Source organism: Juglans microcarpa x Juglans regia, chromosome 3D (genome assembly GCF_004785595.1).
Source record: "Juglans microcarpa x Juglans regia isolate MS1-56 chromosome 3D, Jm3101_v1.0, whole genome shotgun sequence".
NCBI classification, from domain to species: Eukaryota; Viridiplantae; Streptophyta; class Magnoliopsida; order Fagales; family Juglandaceae; genus Juglans; species Juglans microcarpa x Juglans regia.
This window is the reverse complement of record NC_054598.1, coordinates 30,398,088-30,418,604: the sequence shown is the minus strand read 5'-3', so window position 1 is coordinate 30,418,604 and position 20,517 is coordinate 30,398,088. Positions and strand designations below refer to the sequence as shown.

General features: G+C 37.7%; 2 protein-coding genes and 1 long non-coding RNA gene across 3 annotated transcripts; 1 reads left to right on the top strand and 2 right to left on the bottom strand.

The window, feature by feature from the left end:
* The first annotated feature begins 1,768 nt into the window (after positions 1-1,768).
* LOC121255966 (stomatin-like protein 2, mitochondrial) lies at positions 1,769-10,322 on the top strand. Its single transcript, XM_041156535.1, is given in 10 exon segments — positions 1,769-2,220; positions 2,324-2,352; positions 2,355-2,566; positions 2,697-2,846; positions 4,550-4,607; positions 4,701-4,793; positions 4,902-5,000; positions 5,504-5,595; positions 9,588-9,647; positions 9,765-10,322. Coding segments are annotated over 10 exon segments (1,281 nt in total). The 5' UTR covers positions 1,769-2,002; the 3' UTR covers positions 10,035-10,322.
* On the bottom strand, positions 10,099-10,779 carry LOC121255969. Its single transcript, XR_005938894.1, has 2 exons — positions 10,531-10,779; positions 10,099-10,306 (listed from the first exon to the last, which is right to left on the bottom strand). It is a non-coding gene; the product is annotated as an uncharacterized LOC121255969 (long non-coding RNA).
* A 3,084-nt stretch (positions 10,780-13,863) lies between these two features.
* Positions 13,864-14,698, bottom strand: LOC121255968. The gene has a single exon (XM_041156537.1). It carries the CDS (start codon positions 14,487-14,489, stop codon positions 14,082-14,084), a length of 408 nt encoding a protein of 135 aa, XP_041012471.1. The 5' UTR covers positions 14,490-14,698; the 3' UTR covers positions 13,864-14,081.
* Between the last annotated feature and the right edge of the window lie 5,819 nt (positions 14,699-20,517).

Sequence of the window (20,517 nt, the reverse complement as noted above, 5' to 3'; positions counted from 1 at the left end):
ATCTCAACAGTTAATTTCCTAATCCTTTTACGAGGCTGATCTTGTGATAAATTTGGTCGATATATTTTCATATACTTTTGTATAAGGAAAGGGAAAGTATTTAAAATATATCCAAATTAGTGACAACTGAAAATGCTTTACCTTATAATCATGCTAAATATCCCCAAAATAAAGAAGCCAGATGTACTAATCTCAGTTCCCTTGCTTGCCTGAGAGCACTATCCCAATCCTACTCAACATTTGCCAACTTCAAAAACTAATGTCAAACACAATAGCTGGCAACCCATGTCACACACCCACATGCCATTTTAAGGATGGAAAATCAAATCCACAATAATGGCTAAATACTCAATGGATTTAGTTAAAGATTTTAACTATTAGAATCTGATTCTCAATGCAATATCACTAAAAACTAATAATAATATAAGTAATGATATAACAAGTAATAATATTAGTTTTATTTAAAGACTTTTCTTTTCAATATTTAAAATAGAGTAATTATTAGGTATTCTTAAAGTAAGGATAAATACTTGTAATATTCTTATCATAAGAAGTTGTGTTAGTTAAAATTGATACTTACATAAATAATTTTAATTATATGGATCATAATTTTTAACGTTGTGTTTTGTATGCCTGGGCAAAGTTCCAGCAACTAGGGTCAGGATATTCACCTGTTAACACAAGGAAGAAGAAGATGGGCTCGGGATGGTTCGGGTAACCCATGTCCCTCTGTGCTTGCTGACGTAAGTCCTTCAACACTAGGTGTGACAGGGGATGTCAAAGTTGGTACATCCCATCTGTTTCCTTCAGTCTAGCTCAACGTACGAAGCATTTCCTTGATTTGACGTAACTTAAAGGGATGGACCCTTCAAACGACTTTGAGGCTGTTGGAGGGAAGGCTTGGGTCGAGATGGGCCTCCCTAACTGGCCCAAGCCCAGTTAACATGGGCCAAGTAGGAAACAACCCTCCCAATAATATAATATTAAATACAAACAATGCAAAGAACTTTTTCTATCTCCAACTGAAAAGAAAATCATCATTAGGAGTGTAAAAGAAAAAAATCGGTGAACTAGTAAATTGGTTTGTCCGGTATCGAGTTTGGTTCGGTCTGGTACATGTTTTATTTTTCTTAAAACTGGTCAAAATCAATCCGGTTCAGATTTTTCTTTTTCTAAAACCTGATCGGACCGAACCGGACCAGTTTATATATATATTATAATTTTTTATATTGTGTATAATTTTTATATATAATATATAATTATATAAAAAATAGTTTTGTATTATATCTAATTAATATAATATTAAATCTTAAAATCTTATATCACTATAGTCTATCGTATTAATAGTTATACTAATACTATGTCACTATATTATATATTATAATATATCACTATATTCTATAATACAATTATAATATATATTATAATATACTACAATATATTATCACTATAGTATTATCTACTATAATATACTATTATATATATTATATAATATAGTATATGGTATATTAAAATCGAAAAATCAGACTGAACCGGACTGAAATCGGTAAAATCGGAATTATCGGTTTAAAGAAGTAACCGGTACGAAATTGGTTCTTAAAAATATAAAATCGGTACATATCAATTCGGTCTCAAATTTTATCTAAAATCAGACCAAATCGAACCAATTACATCCCTAATCATCATGCATCCAAACTTCATTTCCTTTGAAATCTTCGTGGGATGGAACAAACTTGGCAACGAGTCAAGTGCCTGAAGGCAGCAAAATGAAAAGGAAACAAGCCCGCTTCTCATCTTGGGCACACGTGACACAACACTTCGGCTTAGAACTGCCCCAGACAAAAGTCAAAATGGAACTAAAAGCTTGGCAGCTCTAAGTTTGCACAGAGAGAGAGAGAGTCACAAGGTTTTACAGGGGCTTTACATTTCCGGAGGAAAAAATAAAAGACCACCTACACCACCGCATGAACATAAGAAATCCGAAGGACCCAGAAAGGAAAGCATGAATATGTGGAAAGTAAATTCACTGAAAGCCCTTAGATATCTCCGCCAATCTGCCGTTAACGACACGACGTCTAGACCTTTCTCTACTTCTTCCCCTTCTTTGATTCTCAGAAAAACTAATTGTTCATCTTCAAGAGCTTTTCCGCTTCCCTACTCCCCTTTGTCTTCCACTATTCCAGTCCGCTTTCTCCGCACTGGTAGCGACCCAGGCATCAGGTAACGCACATACATACATACATAGATGTGTATATAGATTTTGGTTTTTGTGAATCTTTGTTTAATTGAGTGATTTGTTTGGGGCGGTTTTGATGTGAGGAAGCTATGAGATAACGCCGCCGGTGAATTGGGGGTTCGGATAGTACCGGAGAAAAAGGCCTATGTAATCGAGAGGTTCGGCAAGTATGCGAAGACTCTGCCTTCAGGAATCCATTTCCTGATTCCGCTGGTCGATCGGATTGCCTACGTGCATTCCTTGAAGGAGGATGCCATTCCCATCGCGGACCAGTCTGCTATCACTAAGGATAATGTCAACATTTTGATCGACGGGGTGCTCTACATCAAGGTACTTCTTGAGATGTTGTTCACTTGGTCGGTGTCATTTTGGTGTTTCAGTTAATTGGTTGCTTGATCTGGGATTGTGTTGTTTAGTTTGTTGGTTAATGTGTCTCTCAATTCAAATGCATTTGATGCAGATTGTGGACCCTAAGCTGGCCTCTTATGGTGTTGAGAATCCCATATATGCTGTGATTCAGCTTGCGCAAACAACAATGCGTAGTGAGCTTGGTAAGATCACTCTCGACAAGACGTTTGAGGAAAGAGACACGCTGAATGAAAAGATAGTGGTTAGTTTGATTAGCTCAAGTTGTTCAATAGATTTGTCTTGAAAATCTGGCGGTTGTCTAATGTGTATGGAGAATCCCATATTTATTAACACATCCCTCCACTGATAACCGGAGGGGGATAAGGGAAGCAATTAATTTCATGCTCATTCATAGTTTAATGGCTTTAATTTTTGTGAATAAAAAAATTGGTTATAATAACTTTCTCATTTTATATGAGTGATTTTAATACCTTTCATTGGCATTATTCCTTCACCTCTTTTCCCCACTTCCTTTTGGATACATACTATGATTTTTTTTAGTTAATTCTGGGGGGGAGTGATGCAGAAAACGCTTTGTGAGCGACTTCTAGTCTAATTCATAATTATTAGATGTGCCATACAACGCCATTGATTATAATTAATGCTGTAGGGTGGCAACATGTTTGAAAATTATGCTAGGACAAACCTAAAGGTGTTTACTTGCATCTTTTTATGTTATGACAAATTGATTCATGGATGAAGCCATTTATCTTGATCAAATTAAAATTAGGTTTTGAACATTGCAATCACTTGCCCCCTTCTCCAAATTAAATAATTAAGTAGTCCACCAATTTGGGTCCCTTATAAAGGTGTTCTTTGGGCCTTTGATCCTCTAGTATATAATATTCTATTATTCCCCAATGAGAAACAATTCATTGTTACTTAAAACTAATAATAATAAAAAAAAAAAAAAAATCAGGGTTAAACCCTAGGGGTTGGCTCATGTGGTGAGGGTCTTGGTCTTGGTGGTATGCTTTCTTCAGATCTAAGGTTTGAATCCTCTTAGGTGCAAACAATTTCTAGGGGCCATCAGACTGAGGGAACTTCCTCTTGAATTACCTGAGATGCACTTCTGGAAACTTCTTGCTGAGGGCTGATACACCCCTGAGATTAGTCAGGACTTTGTTCTCGGACATTCGGTGCCAATAAAAAAAACAACTCAGTCATTTGTGCATTATCAAAACCATTAGAATTGTACTAGAAGTATTTCTATCTAGATCTATCTCCGTATCTAAATATGGAAGAACAAACACTTAAAGGGCGTTGATCCTCATCTTAAAAGATTGGGTTTTTAATAAGAGATTTGAATCCTAAAAGATTTTAAAAGTAGATTTCATCATTTTAAATTTCTAGGTTCATAGAACTTTTTTTTGGTAAGCAGTAGGTTCGTAGAACTATTAAATGTTAGAATTGGATTTTAATAACCTTGGATATGCCTGGTATCCACATAGTTTGTCAACATTATTTTGACTTTATGTAATGATATGAGTTGCAATCAGATTGATTGGAAGCAACTATATTTTGCTACTGGCAGGGAACCTTTTAAGTTCCAAAGGGATGAGATAAAATATTGAAAGCTAGAACATGCAGTTCAACAATATGGTCGTTTTCCCCTTCAGTTTGCTTCTACCCTACTGTTTTAGAGGTTGTGGTACTTTCTAACTGTTTCATCATATTTCTATATCGAATCAGCTTGAATCAGATTTGGGTTCTTTAGAGTTTTGATATTACTCTTACAATTTCGTGAATTAATCTAGATGTTTTCTCTTGTATATGTCCTATGAACTTGGGCTATGCCTATTCCTCTTTTGGTATTAATAAAATTTATTTTACTTGTAAAAAAAAATTCACGGATTACTTTAGAGAAAGGAGTAATAGATTTTTGTATTGACGTAACTGTTGCAGGAGTCTATCAATGTGGCCGCAAAAGATTGGGGTCTACAGTGCCTCCGTTATGAAATAAGTAAGTCACTTTTGGCTTTTGTTCTTGTATCAGACTTTCTTATGCCAAGTTTTCTTGGATTATTTGTAAATGATCTCTCATCCTTCATCTCAGGGGATATATCTCCTCCTCGTGGAGTGAGGGTAGCTATGGAGATGCAAGCAGAAGCAGAACGCAAAAAGAGAGCTCAAGTTCTTGACTCTGAAGGTAATAAAGTCAGTTTTATATGCCAAGTTTCTCAGTGTACCACTTTTCAACACTCAAGTAGGTAGCCTTATGCATTATTAGAAATTAACGTCTCTTTATAATATACAGGAGAAAGACAAGCCAACATCAATATTGCTGATGGAAAGAAGAGTTCTGTAATCTTACAATCTGAAGCTGCAAAGATGGATCAAATTAACAGAGCCCAAGGTTATTTATCATGTCAATACAGATTAATTCCCACAGTATGGAAGTATTGTTTTTGTTCCATCCTAATATGAGTACTAAAATCTGTTTTGATAAGTAAGTTATTACTGATATCTTTAGATCATATATGCTATTTTGGACATGCATTTAATTTTAGCATGGACTATGATAGAATTCATAATCAATACAAGCTTTGGTCTGTATTAGAATGTTTTTGTTGGAGTGGTTGCCACAAGAAATTTAGGCTGTGTATTGGATTTTGAAAGGAACTTATGTATATGTTAAGCCAGGTCCCACTGAAGGGGGCTTGTTCATGTTCTCTTGTATGTTATGTGAATATCAACTTGAGAAGTCCTATGCTGAAGCCCTTTTTTTTCTCAACATATCCTGTCTGATCTAATATAGCGTGCACAAATTCAAGGGCACCCTAAGTCTTAGTGTTGACACTCCTTTACTCTTTCCATTGACATCATTCAGTCTTCTTATCAGCAATAGTCCTGTCTCAGGTGAAGCAGAAGCAATCCTTGCTAAAGCAAGAGCAACAGCTGAAGGACTTGCCACGGTATCACAGGCAGTCAAGAAAAATGGTGGAATAGAGGTGAGGTCCTTTGATGCTCTTGAGTGCATGGGCAGTATTCTAGACATAATACTAGCATGTCAACTACCTTGATATTATTTTCTTCCTCATGGAGAAAGTAGAATTCATACAGGTTTCATTTACCAAAATGTGCTTTCAATGACAATGAATGTACATGTAATCTGGTTTTCACCATTGGATGCTACTTCTGACAATCTGCATGTAGTTGGTTTGCTCTTAGTTTTTATTTTTCCTTCAGCAAATATAAAAGATTCATTAAGAAAATATAGGAGTCAATTACAGCAATTACAACAATTAACAAGGAATAAAGGGTGGGTCTTTGCCACTATGGAAATCAAGCATACATTGAGGCACTTTCTTAAGGGGGATGCTTCTGAACAGTTTGTTCGAGGCTGCCCACTGCACAATGGAATGTGCGCATCGATTTTGAAATCGATGTATTTTGATTGCTTCCCATTTATTGAAATTCTGAAGCATGATCCTTGTATCTCTGATTGTGGCTTCTATTGTCCAGTCTGGAGTTTGTTGACGTTGTTGTAGAGCTTCGACAACCACTTGTGAATCACCTTCTAAAATGACATTCCTTTTTTGATGTATAAGGGCTTCCTGTACTCCTATACTTGCTGCCATAGCTTCTCCCTGGTTCAGGTACTTTGATCTTAAGAACTTTGTGATTACAAAGATAGCTGTAGCATCTGGATTCTACCCACTGCTTCTGCTGTGCTACCCGACTCTCTTACTCCTGTATCAAAGAAATTGAGAGAAAACCTGGCGGAGGGGGGGTCCAGAATGGTGTGTTGCCAAGTAATTTCCATTCCCATGCATTGCAGTGTTCCTTGAAAGACTTCAGAACATTTGAAACATACTGGTCTGTATTGATTGGGGGGGATTCATGAATGCTTTGGTTCCGATAGAACCAAATATTGTCCATAGCCAAGACTGCAAAAAGCTGGAATTTTTGTACATCTTGAGTTGTTATTGCTTGACTGGTGGTTGGATTTAGGATGAAAAGGATCCAGTTTTGTGATATCTTGGTCAGCTATTCTTTCAATGTTTAAGGGCCAAGGGGATTGCCGCCACAGGATTCTGGAGTAGGGTCACTTTAGGAAAAGGTGAGAAATGTTTTCCTCTTCTGTATTGCAAATGGGGCAAAGTGCCTGATCCTCAGGAAGGGATAAACAGTTTTTTAGGAGGCTCCTAGTTGGCAAGATACTGTTTAAGACTTTCCAAAGAAACATTTTGAGCCTATCCTGGATTTTGAGGGACCAGATTTTTTTCCAAGTGGGTGGGGGGTAAGCTGAGCTTTGCCCCTGGTGCTGGATTAAAATGGCTGCATAAGCTGATTTAACAGAGAATTTTCCTAAAGAGTGATGGATCCATTTAATGCAGTCTTTTCTGTTGTGCATGATCATATGAAAGAATAGGGAAGTTGTGAATTTTTGCATCAGGGAACAAGAGGGTCCATTGAGAGTTAGCAATTCCACGGTCTAATCTTTCCCTAATATTGCCAAACCCATGCCACTTATTGGTCCAAGTGAATTTTGGGCCTAGGAATCCTAGGTCCGTTAGGCCATTTTGGTCCATAAAGAGTTTTAACCCACTGGGATAAGAAGGGGAAGCAAAGGGCCTTCCTCCAATTTTTTCATCTTGATTTAGGATAGAATTAAAATCTCCTATTCCTAACATGGGACCCGAGAAAGCAGAGTTGATATCGTTGAGCTTGTTCCAAAAGTTAGTCAGGGACAAGGGTTATATTGTTGGTTGTTTTCAAAGCAGAAGATGGGTCTATATTTGTGTAGTGGAAAGGGCCCATGATGTTGTCTAGTTGCTGAAATATTTGCTTGTAAATAGATCGGCTTTGGTTGGATTTGGGCCCTGGACTGGTTCGGTGAGATTGACCCTTTTGGTTTGCTGAGAGGTGGGGAGTTGTAGGGAGGACATTGAATGGGTTAAGCGGCTGATGGAAGACGTTTGAGGCCAGGGGACAGGGGTGTTTAATAGGGAGGACGTTTGGATGCTTGTCAGGTGTTAATGGGATTTGCTCTAAATGGGTAGACACTAAGCCATCAGTCAACTGTTCCTTCCCACGTGCAGATTCCCTTCTATGTGCGGCATCATTCCCACATTCAAAAAATTGCACCGGCGGCTTTTCCGATTGGAAAGAAATTCTGGTGGAGAAATTTTGTTGAAAGTTTGCACCAGTAGTGGAGAACAGGAAGGACTCAATCCACTGGTCTCAGTATATTTCTGATTCAAAGGGACATCTAGGATTTTTTCTTTGCCTTTTCCAGGTGGTGCAGCCGCCAACCTTCTTGAAGATGACGAAGTTCTCTCATCTGGTTCTTTTATACGCATTGGAGGAAGAGCAGCCCTTAGAATAACTTTTGGGAGAAAATGTTCCAGAGTAGGTTCCGTATTAGGGGAGGGAACCACAGGGGGTTCAGTAGGCATGCATTGCACTTGAAGAGGATTTGGACATTGTTGAATATGTTGCATGTCGAAAACTTGATTTCTTCTATTGAGGGAGCTCTCCACTCGCATCCATGGACCAAAATGTAGGAGTTCTAGGTTGGCTGCAAAGCTAGGACAAACTTGTATGGTGTGGCCAAGTCTCCCACATCCATAGCAGAAATCGGAAAGCCTCTCATATTTGATGTGAATTTTCTTTGTTTCCCTATTAGGCCGTGGCAGGTTGAACGTGTTTGGGAGAGGTTCTTCAACATTTATTTCTACTCTGGTATCTTCTCAAAGCAACTCCAAAAATAGAGGCTCGGTCAACCTCAACTAGTCTTCCTAGCATATTGCCGATCTTTTGAGCATTGAGGTTTGTTAACAGCTCCAGTGATAGGCCATGGATTTGGACCCAAAAGGCAGAGAAATTCAGATTTACTTCATAAACACTGAGTCCAGGGGGCCAAATACTCAAAACCATGTGGAATCCTTTAAAGTTCGATGGCCTATTGTTTAAAATCCTATCCTTAGCTTGTTGAGTGGGAAACTTAAACAAGAAGACATTTACATCTACATCTTCAATGATTAGGTCGGCCACAAAGCTCCACACAGCTTTGATAGTTGTATGGAATGTCCTTCTATTCAGTGGCTTGGAGGAGATCAGCTTACCTATGAGGGATAGACTGGAAAAGTGATCTGCAAGCCCAAACTCCGGTTCCAAGAGTAGTTCACTCCAGGTGAGTGCTGCCGCTTTCTTGATGAGGTCCTCAATGTCTTCTTGGTTGGACGACGTCGCAGGAGAGAGAGTACGAAAATTGTAGGTTGCGGGTGTTAAGGAAAATGGTAAGACTGACTGAAACCGGATGGAGATGGAAAGGGTGTTGGATGGGTGGGGTGATTTTTGTAAGGATGATGGGGGGCCTTTTTTTTTTTTTTGGGGGGGGTGTTGTTGAGGAGGGACGGGAACAGAAGGCTACTGAGAGCAGGTTTTTACTTACTCGAGAGTTGAGAGAAAAACTCATCTGAAGAGAGAGCCAGCTCCGTTGAATTGGTTTGCTCTTAGTTATCATGCATTCAGGTTAGGATGCTTCGTTTTGAATGTTTCAAATGTTAAAGCAATCAATACATTCTACTTTTTGAGTCAGTGCGTACATCATACAGATCTACAACTGAATCTCTCTCCCCTCTGGCTTGTCCTAGCATTTGTTGTGGTTTGGAAATCACTTATTTTCTATAGAGTGGTTCCAAAGTTCTATCCTGCACTTTTAAGGTCTTGATTACTGCAATGTCAATTGATTGCATTCAGAACTTTTTCGAGATAGATACTGATATTCATTTGTGTACTTGTACGTCTTTCAATTGAAACTAATTAGGATGAAGATATGCTTGCATGTTCCTTTTAGTGTCTTCCAAAGATCCAGCATACTTGTGATTCACAGACAAAATTGATGGCCTGTGGCATGTAGCAGTTGTACATTTACTTGAAAATATATATATCATAAAGACTGAGTTGGGAACTGATATTATGGTTTGCGTTGCAGGCAGCGAGTTTGAGAATTGCTGAGCAATATATTCATGCCTTCAGTAATATTGCCAAGGAGGTGATGAACAGAGCTATATATCATTATATGCAATTATATCCTTTGATGCTCAATTATTTTCACTAAACTCTCTCTCTCTCTCTCTCTCTCTCTCTCTGCTTTCCTTTATTTCAACAGGGCACGACAATTTTGCTTCCTAGTGGAGTTGCCAATCCTGCCAGCATGATGGCTCAAGCACTCACTATGTTCAAAAGCCTGATTGGTAACGTTTCCAGTGATAGGTCTCAGAAAACCTCTTCCCCTGTATTACCAATAGGCGGAAAAAGAAATGCTTCCTCTGGAGAAACTGGAAATGAGAGTGCCACCGCTCATAAAACAGCCGATAAAGGTCTTCTTGGCAATAGCAAACCAGGATTTTCACTTCAGAGCCCTTATAAAGGAGCATAGAGTTGAATCCCGCAGAAAACCTTATGGATTTTTTATTTTATTTTTATTTTTATTTTTTTTTGTTCCTTCAGTTTTGTGGGTTGTTTCTCTAATTCTACTTTTAAGTTTCTAGATGATTCGGAAAGAGGAAAGCTGATGATTATGGTAGATTGATTGTAGGATGCCTACTCTTTTGGCACTTGCCATGTCATATGGACAATTAGGATGTCTTTTATTAGGTACCGGCAAAATCAAACAAAGGAATGGAAAACTTTTCCGGTTATGAGTTAGAACTTTCAGTTTTTGTTACTTTTTCTGCATCCCTCCATGCGTGGGTTGGCTAATTGTTTATGTTAATTGAATCTGATGGTAAAGTTTCTATGAACAAGATTGAATTTGGAGATGATGATAATGAAATCTAAATCAATTTACAAATGTTCTCTTTTTAGCCCCAGATATGATGCATAAAAATAAATCAGAAAATACATTCTCTTTTCTATTGAATTCACATTTTAACTAAAGATGCAGAACAACACCGGAGTCCAATCAAGCGCACAGAAGGGGCTACAATACCAGATTCAGGATCTGTGGCCACACATAGATGATAGATCCATTAGTATAAATGTGTCCAAGTAACAAAAGCTATAAATAAGCCATTGAAGAGTGGGCAACTATTTAGACCAGGCTTTATGACAAAAACCGCACAACATCTGATCTTCGAGTAAGTAAATAAGCTAAACATTGTATGAAGAAGGCAAATTGCAACTTCCTGCACCCAATATCACAAATACGGAAAGGAAATTACAATTGCGAATAAGCTTTCTACCGTACAACTACCTTTCGGTTGCACTGTAAATGCATCATATTCATGTACACTATATTCATCCCATTTAATGCCCTATGTTCTACCTGGTACACAAGCAATGTCACTGTGCATATGATACTTTAAAGGAATTGCGCCCCACCACCCCATCTTACAGCCGCCGATCTACTGCTACTGAGGACGAAGCGGAGTCACGCCAAAATAATCAACGCGTGGACCTCATGCGCGGCTTGTTGCCACATGTGGCCTTCACGCGCCTCCGACGGCTACACGCACCGTACCAGTAGCTTTAGCTCGCCGAGATCTTCCAGATCTGGGCCACCCTGTCTCCATCCCACCAGCGCGTGGCAGCCACGCGCCATCACAGGAGTGCGGGAGCGCAGATGATCAAAGGCCACAGATTAGTACACCCGATGTTGTATTTTTCACTATGTTATCGCTTTCCCTAAACGATAATCTCAAAGAAAGAACTGCGGATCTCTCTAAAAATCATCTCAAGACAACAAACAACAATGCACCCGCCACTCTCACCGCTTTCAATAAAGGTTCCACCGCCACCAACTGTGGTTCCATTGTTCGTAAATTTTTGCGAATAGCTTATTACCATCTTTTAAAACAACATCCTCTTTGTAAGACATGGGTAAAGACTAAGAACTTGGTTGCAAAAACCTTTTTTTTTTTTTCTTTTTTATCCTCCACTTTGCATTGTTGTTATTATTCTGGAGTGTTTGTTGAATCTTACTCCCTCCTCTTGTATCATCTTTTCTAATGAAATTTACTTGCTTGCTTAGAAAAACTTGGGGGAAAAAAAAAAGTGCAACATACACTTAAGCAGCTATGAGAGGAGATTTCGAACAACGTGGTGCCCCAATTTAATAGGAGCCATCTCCCATCTGATGCATAAGGCTACTGGAGCTACAAGTTCATATATACTATCTATTTTCAACAGGCCAAACATGGCTTGACCCTTTCTCCAGGGTGTAAAGAAAAAATCGAAAAACCAACCGAATCAACCGAACCAAATCAATCAGTTACGTTGATTTCGGTTCCTAAGAATCGAAACCGACTGAAAATCAGTTCGGTCTCCATTTTCATGTTTTGAAACCGATTCAGACTGAACCGAACCAAATAATATATATTTTAATTTTTTATATTATATATATTATCTTCTATACATATTATACATATTATAAAATTAATATAAATAAAATTTTAATCTTATTATTTTTGCTTCCTTGATATAAACTTACTCTTAAACATGAATATTAATATTTAGTTATTAACATGGTATTATTTATCCTTATATATTAAGTTACATTCAGACATATATAATATGGTATAAGTATAAAAGTACACTTTTGATATATATATATACACATACATGCATACACACCAAGGATAAATACATTTTTTATAAGTACATTTTTACACATTTTTTGTATAATTTTTTTATCTGAGTCGGAAAAACAACTAGCCCAACAAAAAAGTCCAAAACTGAATCACACCTGTAAATCTAAAGCAGACCGGGAAAAAAAAAAACCAAAATTTCCGATGTCATGAATGAACCGGTCTGTATCGATTTTCGACTTTCAAAACCAACTTAGACCGATTCGATTCTAAAATATGTCCAAAATCGGACTAAACCAAACCAATTACACCCATACCTTTCTCCTCATTCATATTCCCTCCCCAGCTTGTGGATGATTAACATCATGAGCAAATATGTCACAGTGTAGTTACTTTTGCACAGTATCTTGTATATGATTGAGGGGATTTTTCACACATTATTATTATTATTATTTTTTATTATGGGGGAATTGCCCCACGATATAGCCCTTAAGACTCAACCATGGAACCTAAATGCTTGGGGAGACTAGGAGGAATGAAACCTATGGCATGGGACTCATGCACACAAGTTCACCCTCACACATTACTACACACTTCTTTTTATTATTGACACCGGATGTCCAGGAACTGCGTCTCCCAACTAATCATGTGAGCGCACAGGCCCTCGGCAACAAATTTTCAACAAGTGCACATCGGATAATTCAAAGGCAAAATCTCTCAATCTAATGGCCCCTAGAGGTTGTTTGCACCCAAGGAAATTTGAACCTTAGACCGCGCCCCGGGGGGTGGGGTACCCCAAACCCAAAGCCTTTAGCACTTCAACCAATTATTACACACTTTATTATCTAGGTATACAACCGGCAGCCGCAAACCAAACCAGAAAATTATTGAGTTAAAAAAAAAACTAAAAACTATATCCTAATAGACCTTGGAACAAACGGTATCTTCCTCCCTGCTAAAGGAGAGGTGGGAACAGGTCGCTGTTCCATCCTGATGCAAGTGCAGAAGAAAATGTGGAGAGAATTTAAAAGCCATCATAGGAAAAATGAGTACAATTACGCCATAAAAAGCATCCTACTAGGAGGAGCTAGAAAAATATAAAAAGAAATGGAAGTAGATAATTTAGAGATACCTCAGCACAACAAGTGAAATAGGACAAGATGCCTACTCCAAAATCCGAAAAAGAAATTTGAAAAAAAAAAAAAAAAAAGAGAAACGGATCAAAATCCCTAACTTAAGATTGTTCTTTTGGATTCGGGGCTGAGTTCAGTTGGAACTTCATGAAAATTTCTTCATAAATCAAACAATCAAAGCCATATTTAAGCTCTTAACTCTTTTAAATAGAGTGGCCAAAAATAAATTAACAAAGAGCTGGATCAGAAGCGCAAACTCTTGCCACAAATTCAAGAACCCTGATTCGTAATAACCATAACATCCAAGCATATTTATCCTTTTCGCTTCGCTGTAACAATCATAAATTATTTAATCTGGTTTTAGAACTAAATCGTTCCCTTTTTATGTAAGTAGAACTAAATCGTATACTTGAAAGATTTTGTCCTTATTTTGTTTGATCATCTTAAATACTTCCCCAAACATAATAAAAACCGTTCTGATATCCTCAATAACTCATGCAAATTAAAATAAAACAAAAAAACAAACGAAATCAAACCCACAGCCATCACCGAAGAAAAAAATGGGAATTTATATATATAACAGAAGGAATCGGAGGAAATGACAGACAATAGCCGTATATATGTGCATCCTACATACAGAACAAAGAAAATGCACCGAATGCCTCTCCTCTCGCCCACATTCTCACAACAAAATGAACAAAAATAAAAAGAAAAAACTGACCAATCAATCAATGACATGAAGTCCATGAAACGCCTCAAAATCCATCAGAAAAGACCGAACAAAACGGAGAAACCGAGCACGATGAGCCAGACAATATGGACGAGAAGGAGGGCCTGACCGGAGAGAGGGCCCGGCCCACCGTTGCCGACCTCGCAGAACCCCAGCTTGGCGACCTTGACGCCGGCGCAGAGAGCGTCGGGGCAGCCGCACCAGTAGGTGACGCCGTCGACGCCACAGACTGGGTCAGCGCGGAAGCAGTTGATGGGGCAGGAGGCTGGCACGGAAACCCCGCCGCAGAGATCAGCGTCGTTCTTGCCGTTGTCTTGGGAATGTAGTTGGAGGACAGAGGAGTGGTCATCAGATCGGACGGTAGGGACGGAGCAGACGGTGAAGAGTACGGCGATCGTGATGAAGACGGAAGAGAATGTAAGTTCGTAGAATTGGTGGGCCATGAAGTTTGTCAATTTCGCAAAGGCGAGCTATTGAGAGCGCGCCTAAGGGAATCGAGAGGACCCAACCCAAGAAGACTTGAAGGTTAATGTCAAATTCTTCAATTAGGGTTCAGAATTTGGGTTGGAAGAACGAGGAGGAAGGAATGAGGATTTTTCTCTCCTCTTTTGTTCGGAGGATTGGCCGTCCAAAAAGGAAAAGGTCTCGGATATAGGTCTCACTTCTGCTCTGCGTGCAAGACCAAAATCTTCTAAGGGTGCGCGAGAGAAACTCGTCGATCCAACTCCCACGGGCTTCTTCCTCGTGTGGGTGCAGAAGATTGGAGTGGGCACCTGCATTGGGTGAGTCAACGCAAGGCCGGTATGCGTTGGTGTGGGTCAAGCCCGAGTGTCGTTTGGGTCAGCTTGGTGGGCTTGGTTTGGGTCAGCTTGGTTTGGGTCAGCATTTCGAGTCAACTTCGTGGGCCAGCATTTTAGGTCAGTTTTGCGGGCCAGCATTTCGGGTCAGCAACGTGGGTCAACTTCGTGAATCATCTTCGTCCCCATACAGCCGCCACCAATACGTACCACCATTTCTGCTTCAATCTACAATTTTTACATTTGTTTAAATGTTTTGGTCACTGATAATCAATCAAGCATGTTGTGATTTAGTTTTGTTTTTCCTTCCATAACATGTTGTGATTTAGTTATTGTTAAATACAAGATTTTTGCATTACATAGAGTTAGATATGTAGAAATTTCTTAGTTGAAAATAATAATTTTCTGGTTAAATATTGTGGTTTAATTATTGTGGTTTAGTTGTTATTAAATATATGTTTCTAGTTGGATGAACAGAGGATGGCATGTGAAAAGTTGGTTTAGTCATCGCTATTGATGGGTTTGGTACATGTTTGGCATGTGTAAATCTTATTTTATGCTAATTAAATTTTGATCAGATTTTTTTTTTTTTTTAAGAAGTATGTACAATATTAGTATTCACTCTCTCTCTTGGTCGATTGAATTAACTTTCTTGAAAACTTATCAAAAACTGACCTTGGATATTGAACAACTTGTAAAGGGCATGGGAAAAGGGGAAGAACACACATCTTCGCTAACGCCATTTAGCTCAAATCCCCCAAACTCAATATATTATTTCATAATTAAAAAACTTATTGCAATTCAATATTTAGCATCCTAATTATTATTATTATTATTATTATTATTATGTTAGGACATCCCTCAAACTAGTCTACTAAACTATCCAAATTACATGCATGGTTATTTTGAACCAGTGCCTACATGGTCACCAGCTTTCCTGTCATATCCAGATGGCAACAAAAATCCAAGCAACATTCAGGTGATTTTTTAATTTCGTTCTTGTCTTTTAGTTATAAGCTAATTATTTTTGAAGCAGTTTAAATGTTTTCATTTTTTTTGTTTTAAGCAAAACGTTGTTTACCCATTTCAATATGGGATGGGACCTCCGAGGTCATTTATCGTTACAAGCCCCGCAACGAGTGTAAGAGTTGGTCAAGAAGATAGACCCGATTGTCTACAAACTGAAGCGCCATGTACTTTTGCTAGAGTTGATGAAGAAATTTTGTTGGATAGACCATATGAACAAGAAGCTAATGATGGCACTATCGGTACACCATTAGTAGTGCCATCGGATGGTGATTATATCATTAAGTAGCCAAAGTCGGGGATGGAGTTCAATTCGTTTGAAGATTTGTTGAGCTATTATAAGCATTATGCTAAAAAATGCAGGTTTGGGGTGATGACACAAATGAGTGAGAGGTCAGAGGATCAAAGTGTCAGATATGTCACCCTTGGTTGTGCACGTAGAGGGAAGGCCCGGAATAAGAGGTCCAATGTTGCCAACCCACGTCCGACGAGAAAGACAAACTGTAAGGCACAGATTAATGCCTTAAGAGTCAAGGGAAATATGCGGTTGACAATAGTCCATAATACACATAATCACAGTCAATGAGTGAGACCATTAAAAGAGTCCTAGATACAAACGACTTAGCTGGCATTCAACTGAATAAGAGTTTCGGATCTCTTGTCGTTGGCGCAGGTGGCTTCAAGAACCTCCCATTTTTTTAAAAGGATTGTCGCAATTACATCGACAAAGCACAACATCTACGACTTAGTGCAGGTGGTGCTGAAACACTTCAAGATTATTTTATGAGGATACAGTACAAGAATAACAGATTTTTTGCATTGATGGATTTAGACAATGACATGAGGTTAAAGAATGTTTTTTGGGCAGATCCACATAGCCGAGCAACCTACCAGTATTTTGGTGATGTGGTCACATTCGATATCACATGCCTGATGAATAGGTATAAGATGCCATTGGCACCATTTGTTGGTGTAAACCACCACGGATAGTCCATTCTTTTGGAAGCTAGGTTGATTTTCAGTGAGCACACGGAAACCCTTACATGGTTATTCCAAACCTGGTTTCAGTGTATGGACGGTATAGCTCCAAAGGCTATTATTACTGATCAAGACAGAGCAATGAAAAATGCAATTGCTATCATCTTTCCAGAAACTCGACATAGATTATGTCTGTGGCATATACTGAAGAAAGTCCCTGAGAAGCTTGGTTCATATGCTGCCTACAGAAGTGGGCTGAAAACTCAACTGATGAAATGTGTGTACGACACATAAACAATTGAGGAGTTTGAGAAATATTGGGCTGGATTTATTAACACATACAACTTACATGAGAATGTGTGGTTGAAAAGTTTATATGCGGAGCGTGAGCATTGGGTACCGCTATTCCTAATGAGCAATTTGAAGATGCAAAGAAGAGGATACATGAGATGACTGAATGTTATCGCTAGCACACACACAACTTATCTTTGACCCAAACAGGTTCATACTGGACGAATTTTAAAGTTTATTAATCTGGTTTAGTTTTTTATTACTTAATTTCTATAATTATTTGATGTCCTATTTAACAGTTATTTACCCATAACAAGTTCGAATGCTGGTTTTATGACATTGGACACAACTACAGTTCGTAGTTCACAACAAGTCAAGAGTCCACTTGTTGTCAGAGGGAAAGGCAGACCCCCATCTCTGAGGAGAGCATCCAGGATGGAGACAGAGTTGCAGAAGGTTAAAGCCAAACAGAAGAACGCACAAGTCAGAGGGAAACTCAAACAAGTGCATGTTTTAACATTGGGAGAATTAAAAATAAATATGTGAAAGTGTGTTAGATTTATAATGTAAACTTAGAAGAAATAGTATTTTTACTTCTTACTTTATTATTAGCGAGATAAAAGAGATACACTAGAAGAAGATACACCAATCATGGGCATACGCAGGAATTTACTTGGGACATGAGAAGTAGATATTACTAATCCTGCAGGTATAAAAAATAAACCTATTTATCAATCAAACAATGATTTCGGTCAATATTTTTATTGTGATCAATGCTAATCATGTGGAAAGTTGAGATGGTAAATTGTCCTGCCTTTAATATGTCCTAAGAATTTCGCTATTTATAAACAGCCTATTCTAGACAGCTCAACTTTTGACAGTAATGGAACTTAACACCGAGAAACAGTGATTGGTAGCCAAGAAAGTGTAACATTTCTAAATTTTGCACAATTTAATTGCAATATTTAGATGACATTAATATTTGCATATTAATCATAGCAGATTTTTTTGGTTGGATGGCGCACAACCGGACCTCTTTGGGTTGTGATGGATCACAACCGGTGCAAAAATGTTAAATTTTAAAAGGAAGCAAACTTGGCAAGTGATAGATTTTGTAATTATTTTATAAGAAGAAAGCTTGGAAAGTGATAGTATTTCCAATTATTTTTTGAAGAATAAAGATTTTATAATTATTTTATATTCCTAGTGATGCAATTATGCAGGAGTATTGAAGAATGCATGGTTTGAGTAGGATGATTATGCATTGCCAGGAGTATAATAGGTTCATTTACATGCTCTTGAAATCGCTCCAATAAAGCCAAAGTAAAACATAAGAGATCCAAAGTTTTTGACTTTTTCCTGGTTCCCATAAGTGACATTAATGTACATTGGTAGTCAAGTAAAATAACCTGTGCAACCATTGTGAGGACCCAATTGTCTTCTCATATTGTTTTCTCCTTTTGTCACCATTAAAGATCAAACTGCAAAATTGGGTTGGAAATTCTTGTCATAGTTTGATCAATTCTCATGAAAGTTGGTTCTACAAACATTTTAATTATACAAATATGTCTAAGATGTAACATAAACCACTACCCATTCAGACTGACCTACGAATCAGTTCTCTAAATAACTTATAACACTTAATTATACAAATCTAATAACTAAATAACTTGTAACATTTAAAACTATAAATTCAGACTAAGATGAAACATAAACCACTACCATTTCACTAAATAACAACAAAGGAGAACTATAAAATCCTAATAAACCCAGGATAGCGTGTGTGAACGCCTTAGGACAACTTCTCTCTCAAGAAGCACCAACTCTCTCTTCTTGGTCTCATCCGCTCTCTTACGGAGCTCAATCTCCATCTTTTCAACATCGCCAAGTCTCTTCTTAAGCTCTTTCTCATTTCTTAATAGTTTATTTTGTCTTTCTTGTACATCCGGCTCTATGTATTGATTACTATTTGCCCACTTGAAATACTTGTAGTATGGTAATCCCTCATATTTTGCAGACACATGTTACATTACAAGTCTTGTAGTTACTCACTATGTTGTACTTTGGACACTCAAAAAAGGAGCGTCCTGGATTTCTTTTAGTATTTGAGTATCTCAATGTAGCTTCAACCTCACAAAAGCACAATGGTTGACCCAATGTACGTTTGGCAAAGGATGAAGAAGACAGTGATGACAACAACATTCTAACATGAACCAGAATCACAATGGAAATGCACACATATCAAAAGCATAAAATTATTCATTTGAGAGTAGCAAAACTGAGAGAGGTACTTTGCTTGTTAGCATCATGGTAGACAAATCTAAATATCGAAATTTGACTAAGTAAGGGAGAACAAACAAATTTGACTAAGCTGCCTTAAAAATGTTAAATAAGCTTGATTAGCCTTGAATATAAATATGCATTGAATGTAACAATTTTATCATTGCACGTATACCACAGGAACAACCCATTCGCTAGTCATCACTAGGAAAAACTCCAAAGCAAAAGATTTGAAAAGTAAAACAACAGCAAAAGAACACCAAATAAAATAATGCATAATACAAGTCAGCTGCACTTTTTACAAAATTGAAATGTAAAACTCCAAAGCAAAAGAGTTGAAAAGTAAAACAACAGCAACACCAAAGAAGATAATGCATCAAACAAGTTAGCTGCACTTTTTACAAAAGAGTTGAAAATCAAAACTCCAAAGCAAAAGAGTTGAAAAGTAAAACAAAAGCAACACCAAAGAAAATAATGCATAATACGAGTCAGCCGCACTTTTTACAGAATTGAAATGTGATGAATTATGTCACTACATATTTCGAAAAAGGCATAACAGAAACATTGAACCAATGTGAGAAGGAAGGATAGATAAGCATGTCCCACTACTCAGAGATGCACACCTATCACTAAAATATAGAATTGATGTAGTAGCACCGCCACTATTCGAAGTTGCATGTCTATAACTATTAAATAATTTTTTTTTTTAGGTTACTCTATCACTATTAACTTCCAGTGAACCACCCCCTTGTTGGCATTCTAGACAGATTGTTATAGGGTTATAAGCACAAGGAAAGAACATTTATGGATACTTAATAAGTATAAAAATACTGACATAGATTCATTTGTAATTATTTAATACCGATTGGCTCTCACAAAAACTTAGAATAACCAAAAATTAAAATAGAAACAAAATACTTTTTGACTGTTGTGACACATCAAATTGATTTCATCATCAGTCTTATCATGAAAAAATGAAAAGGAAAAAACTACATATGCTAAGATGCTCAAGTAACACATCAGATAAGACCCATCCAATATAGAAGTGCAATAATGTAATGCTTGCTTCACTTCTAGGGCTTGCAATTGTTGACACGAT

Coding starts and splice junctions, on each gene's coding strand:
- LOC121255968 (XM_041156537.1), bottom strand. CDS start 14,489: ATGGCCCACCAATTCTACGAACTTACATTCTCTTCCGTCTTCATCACG.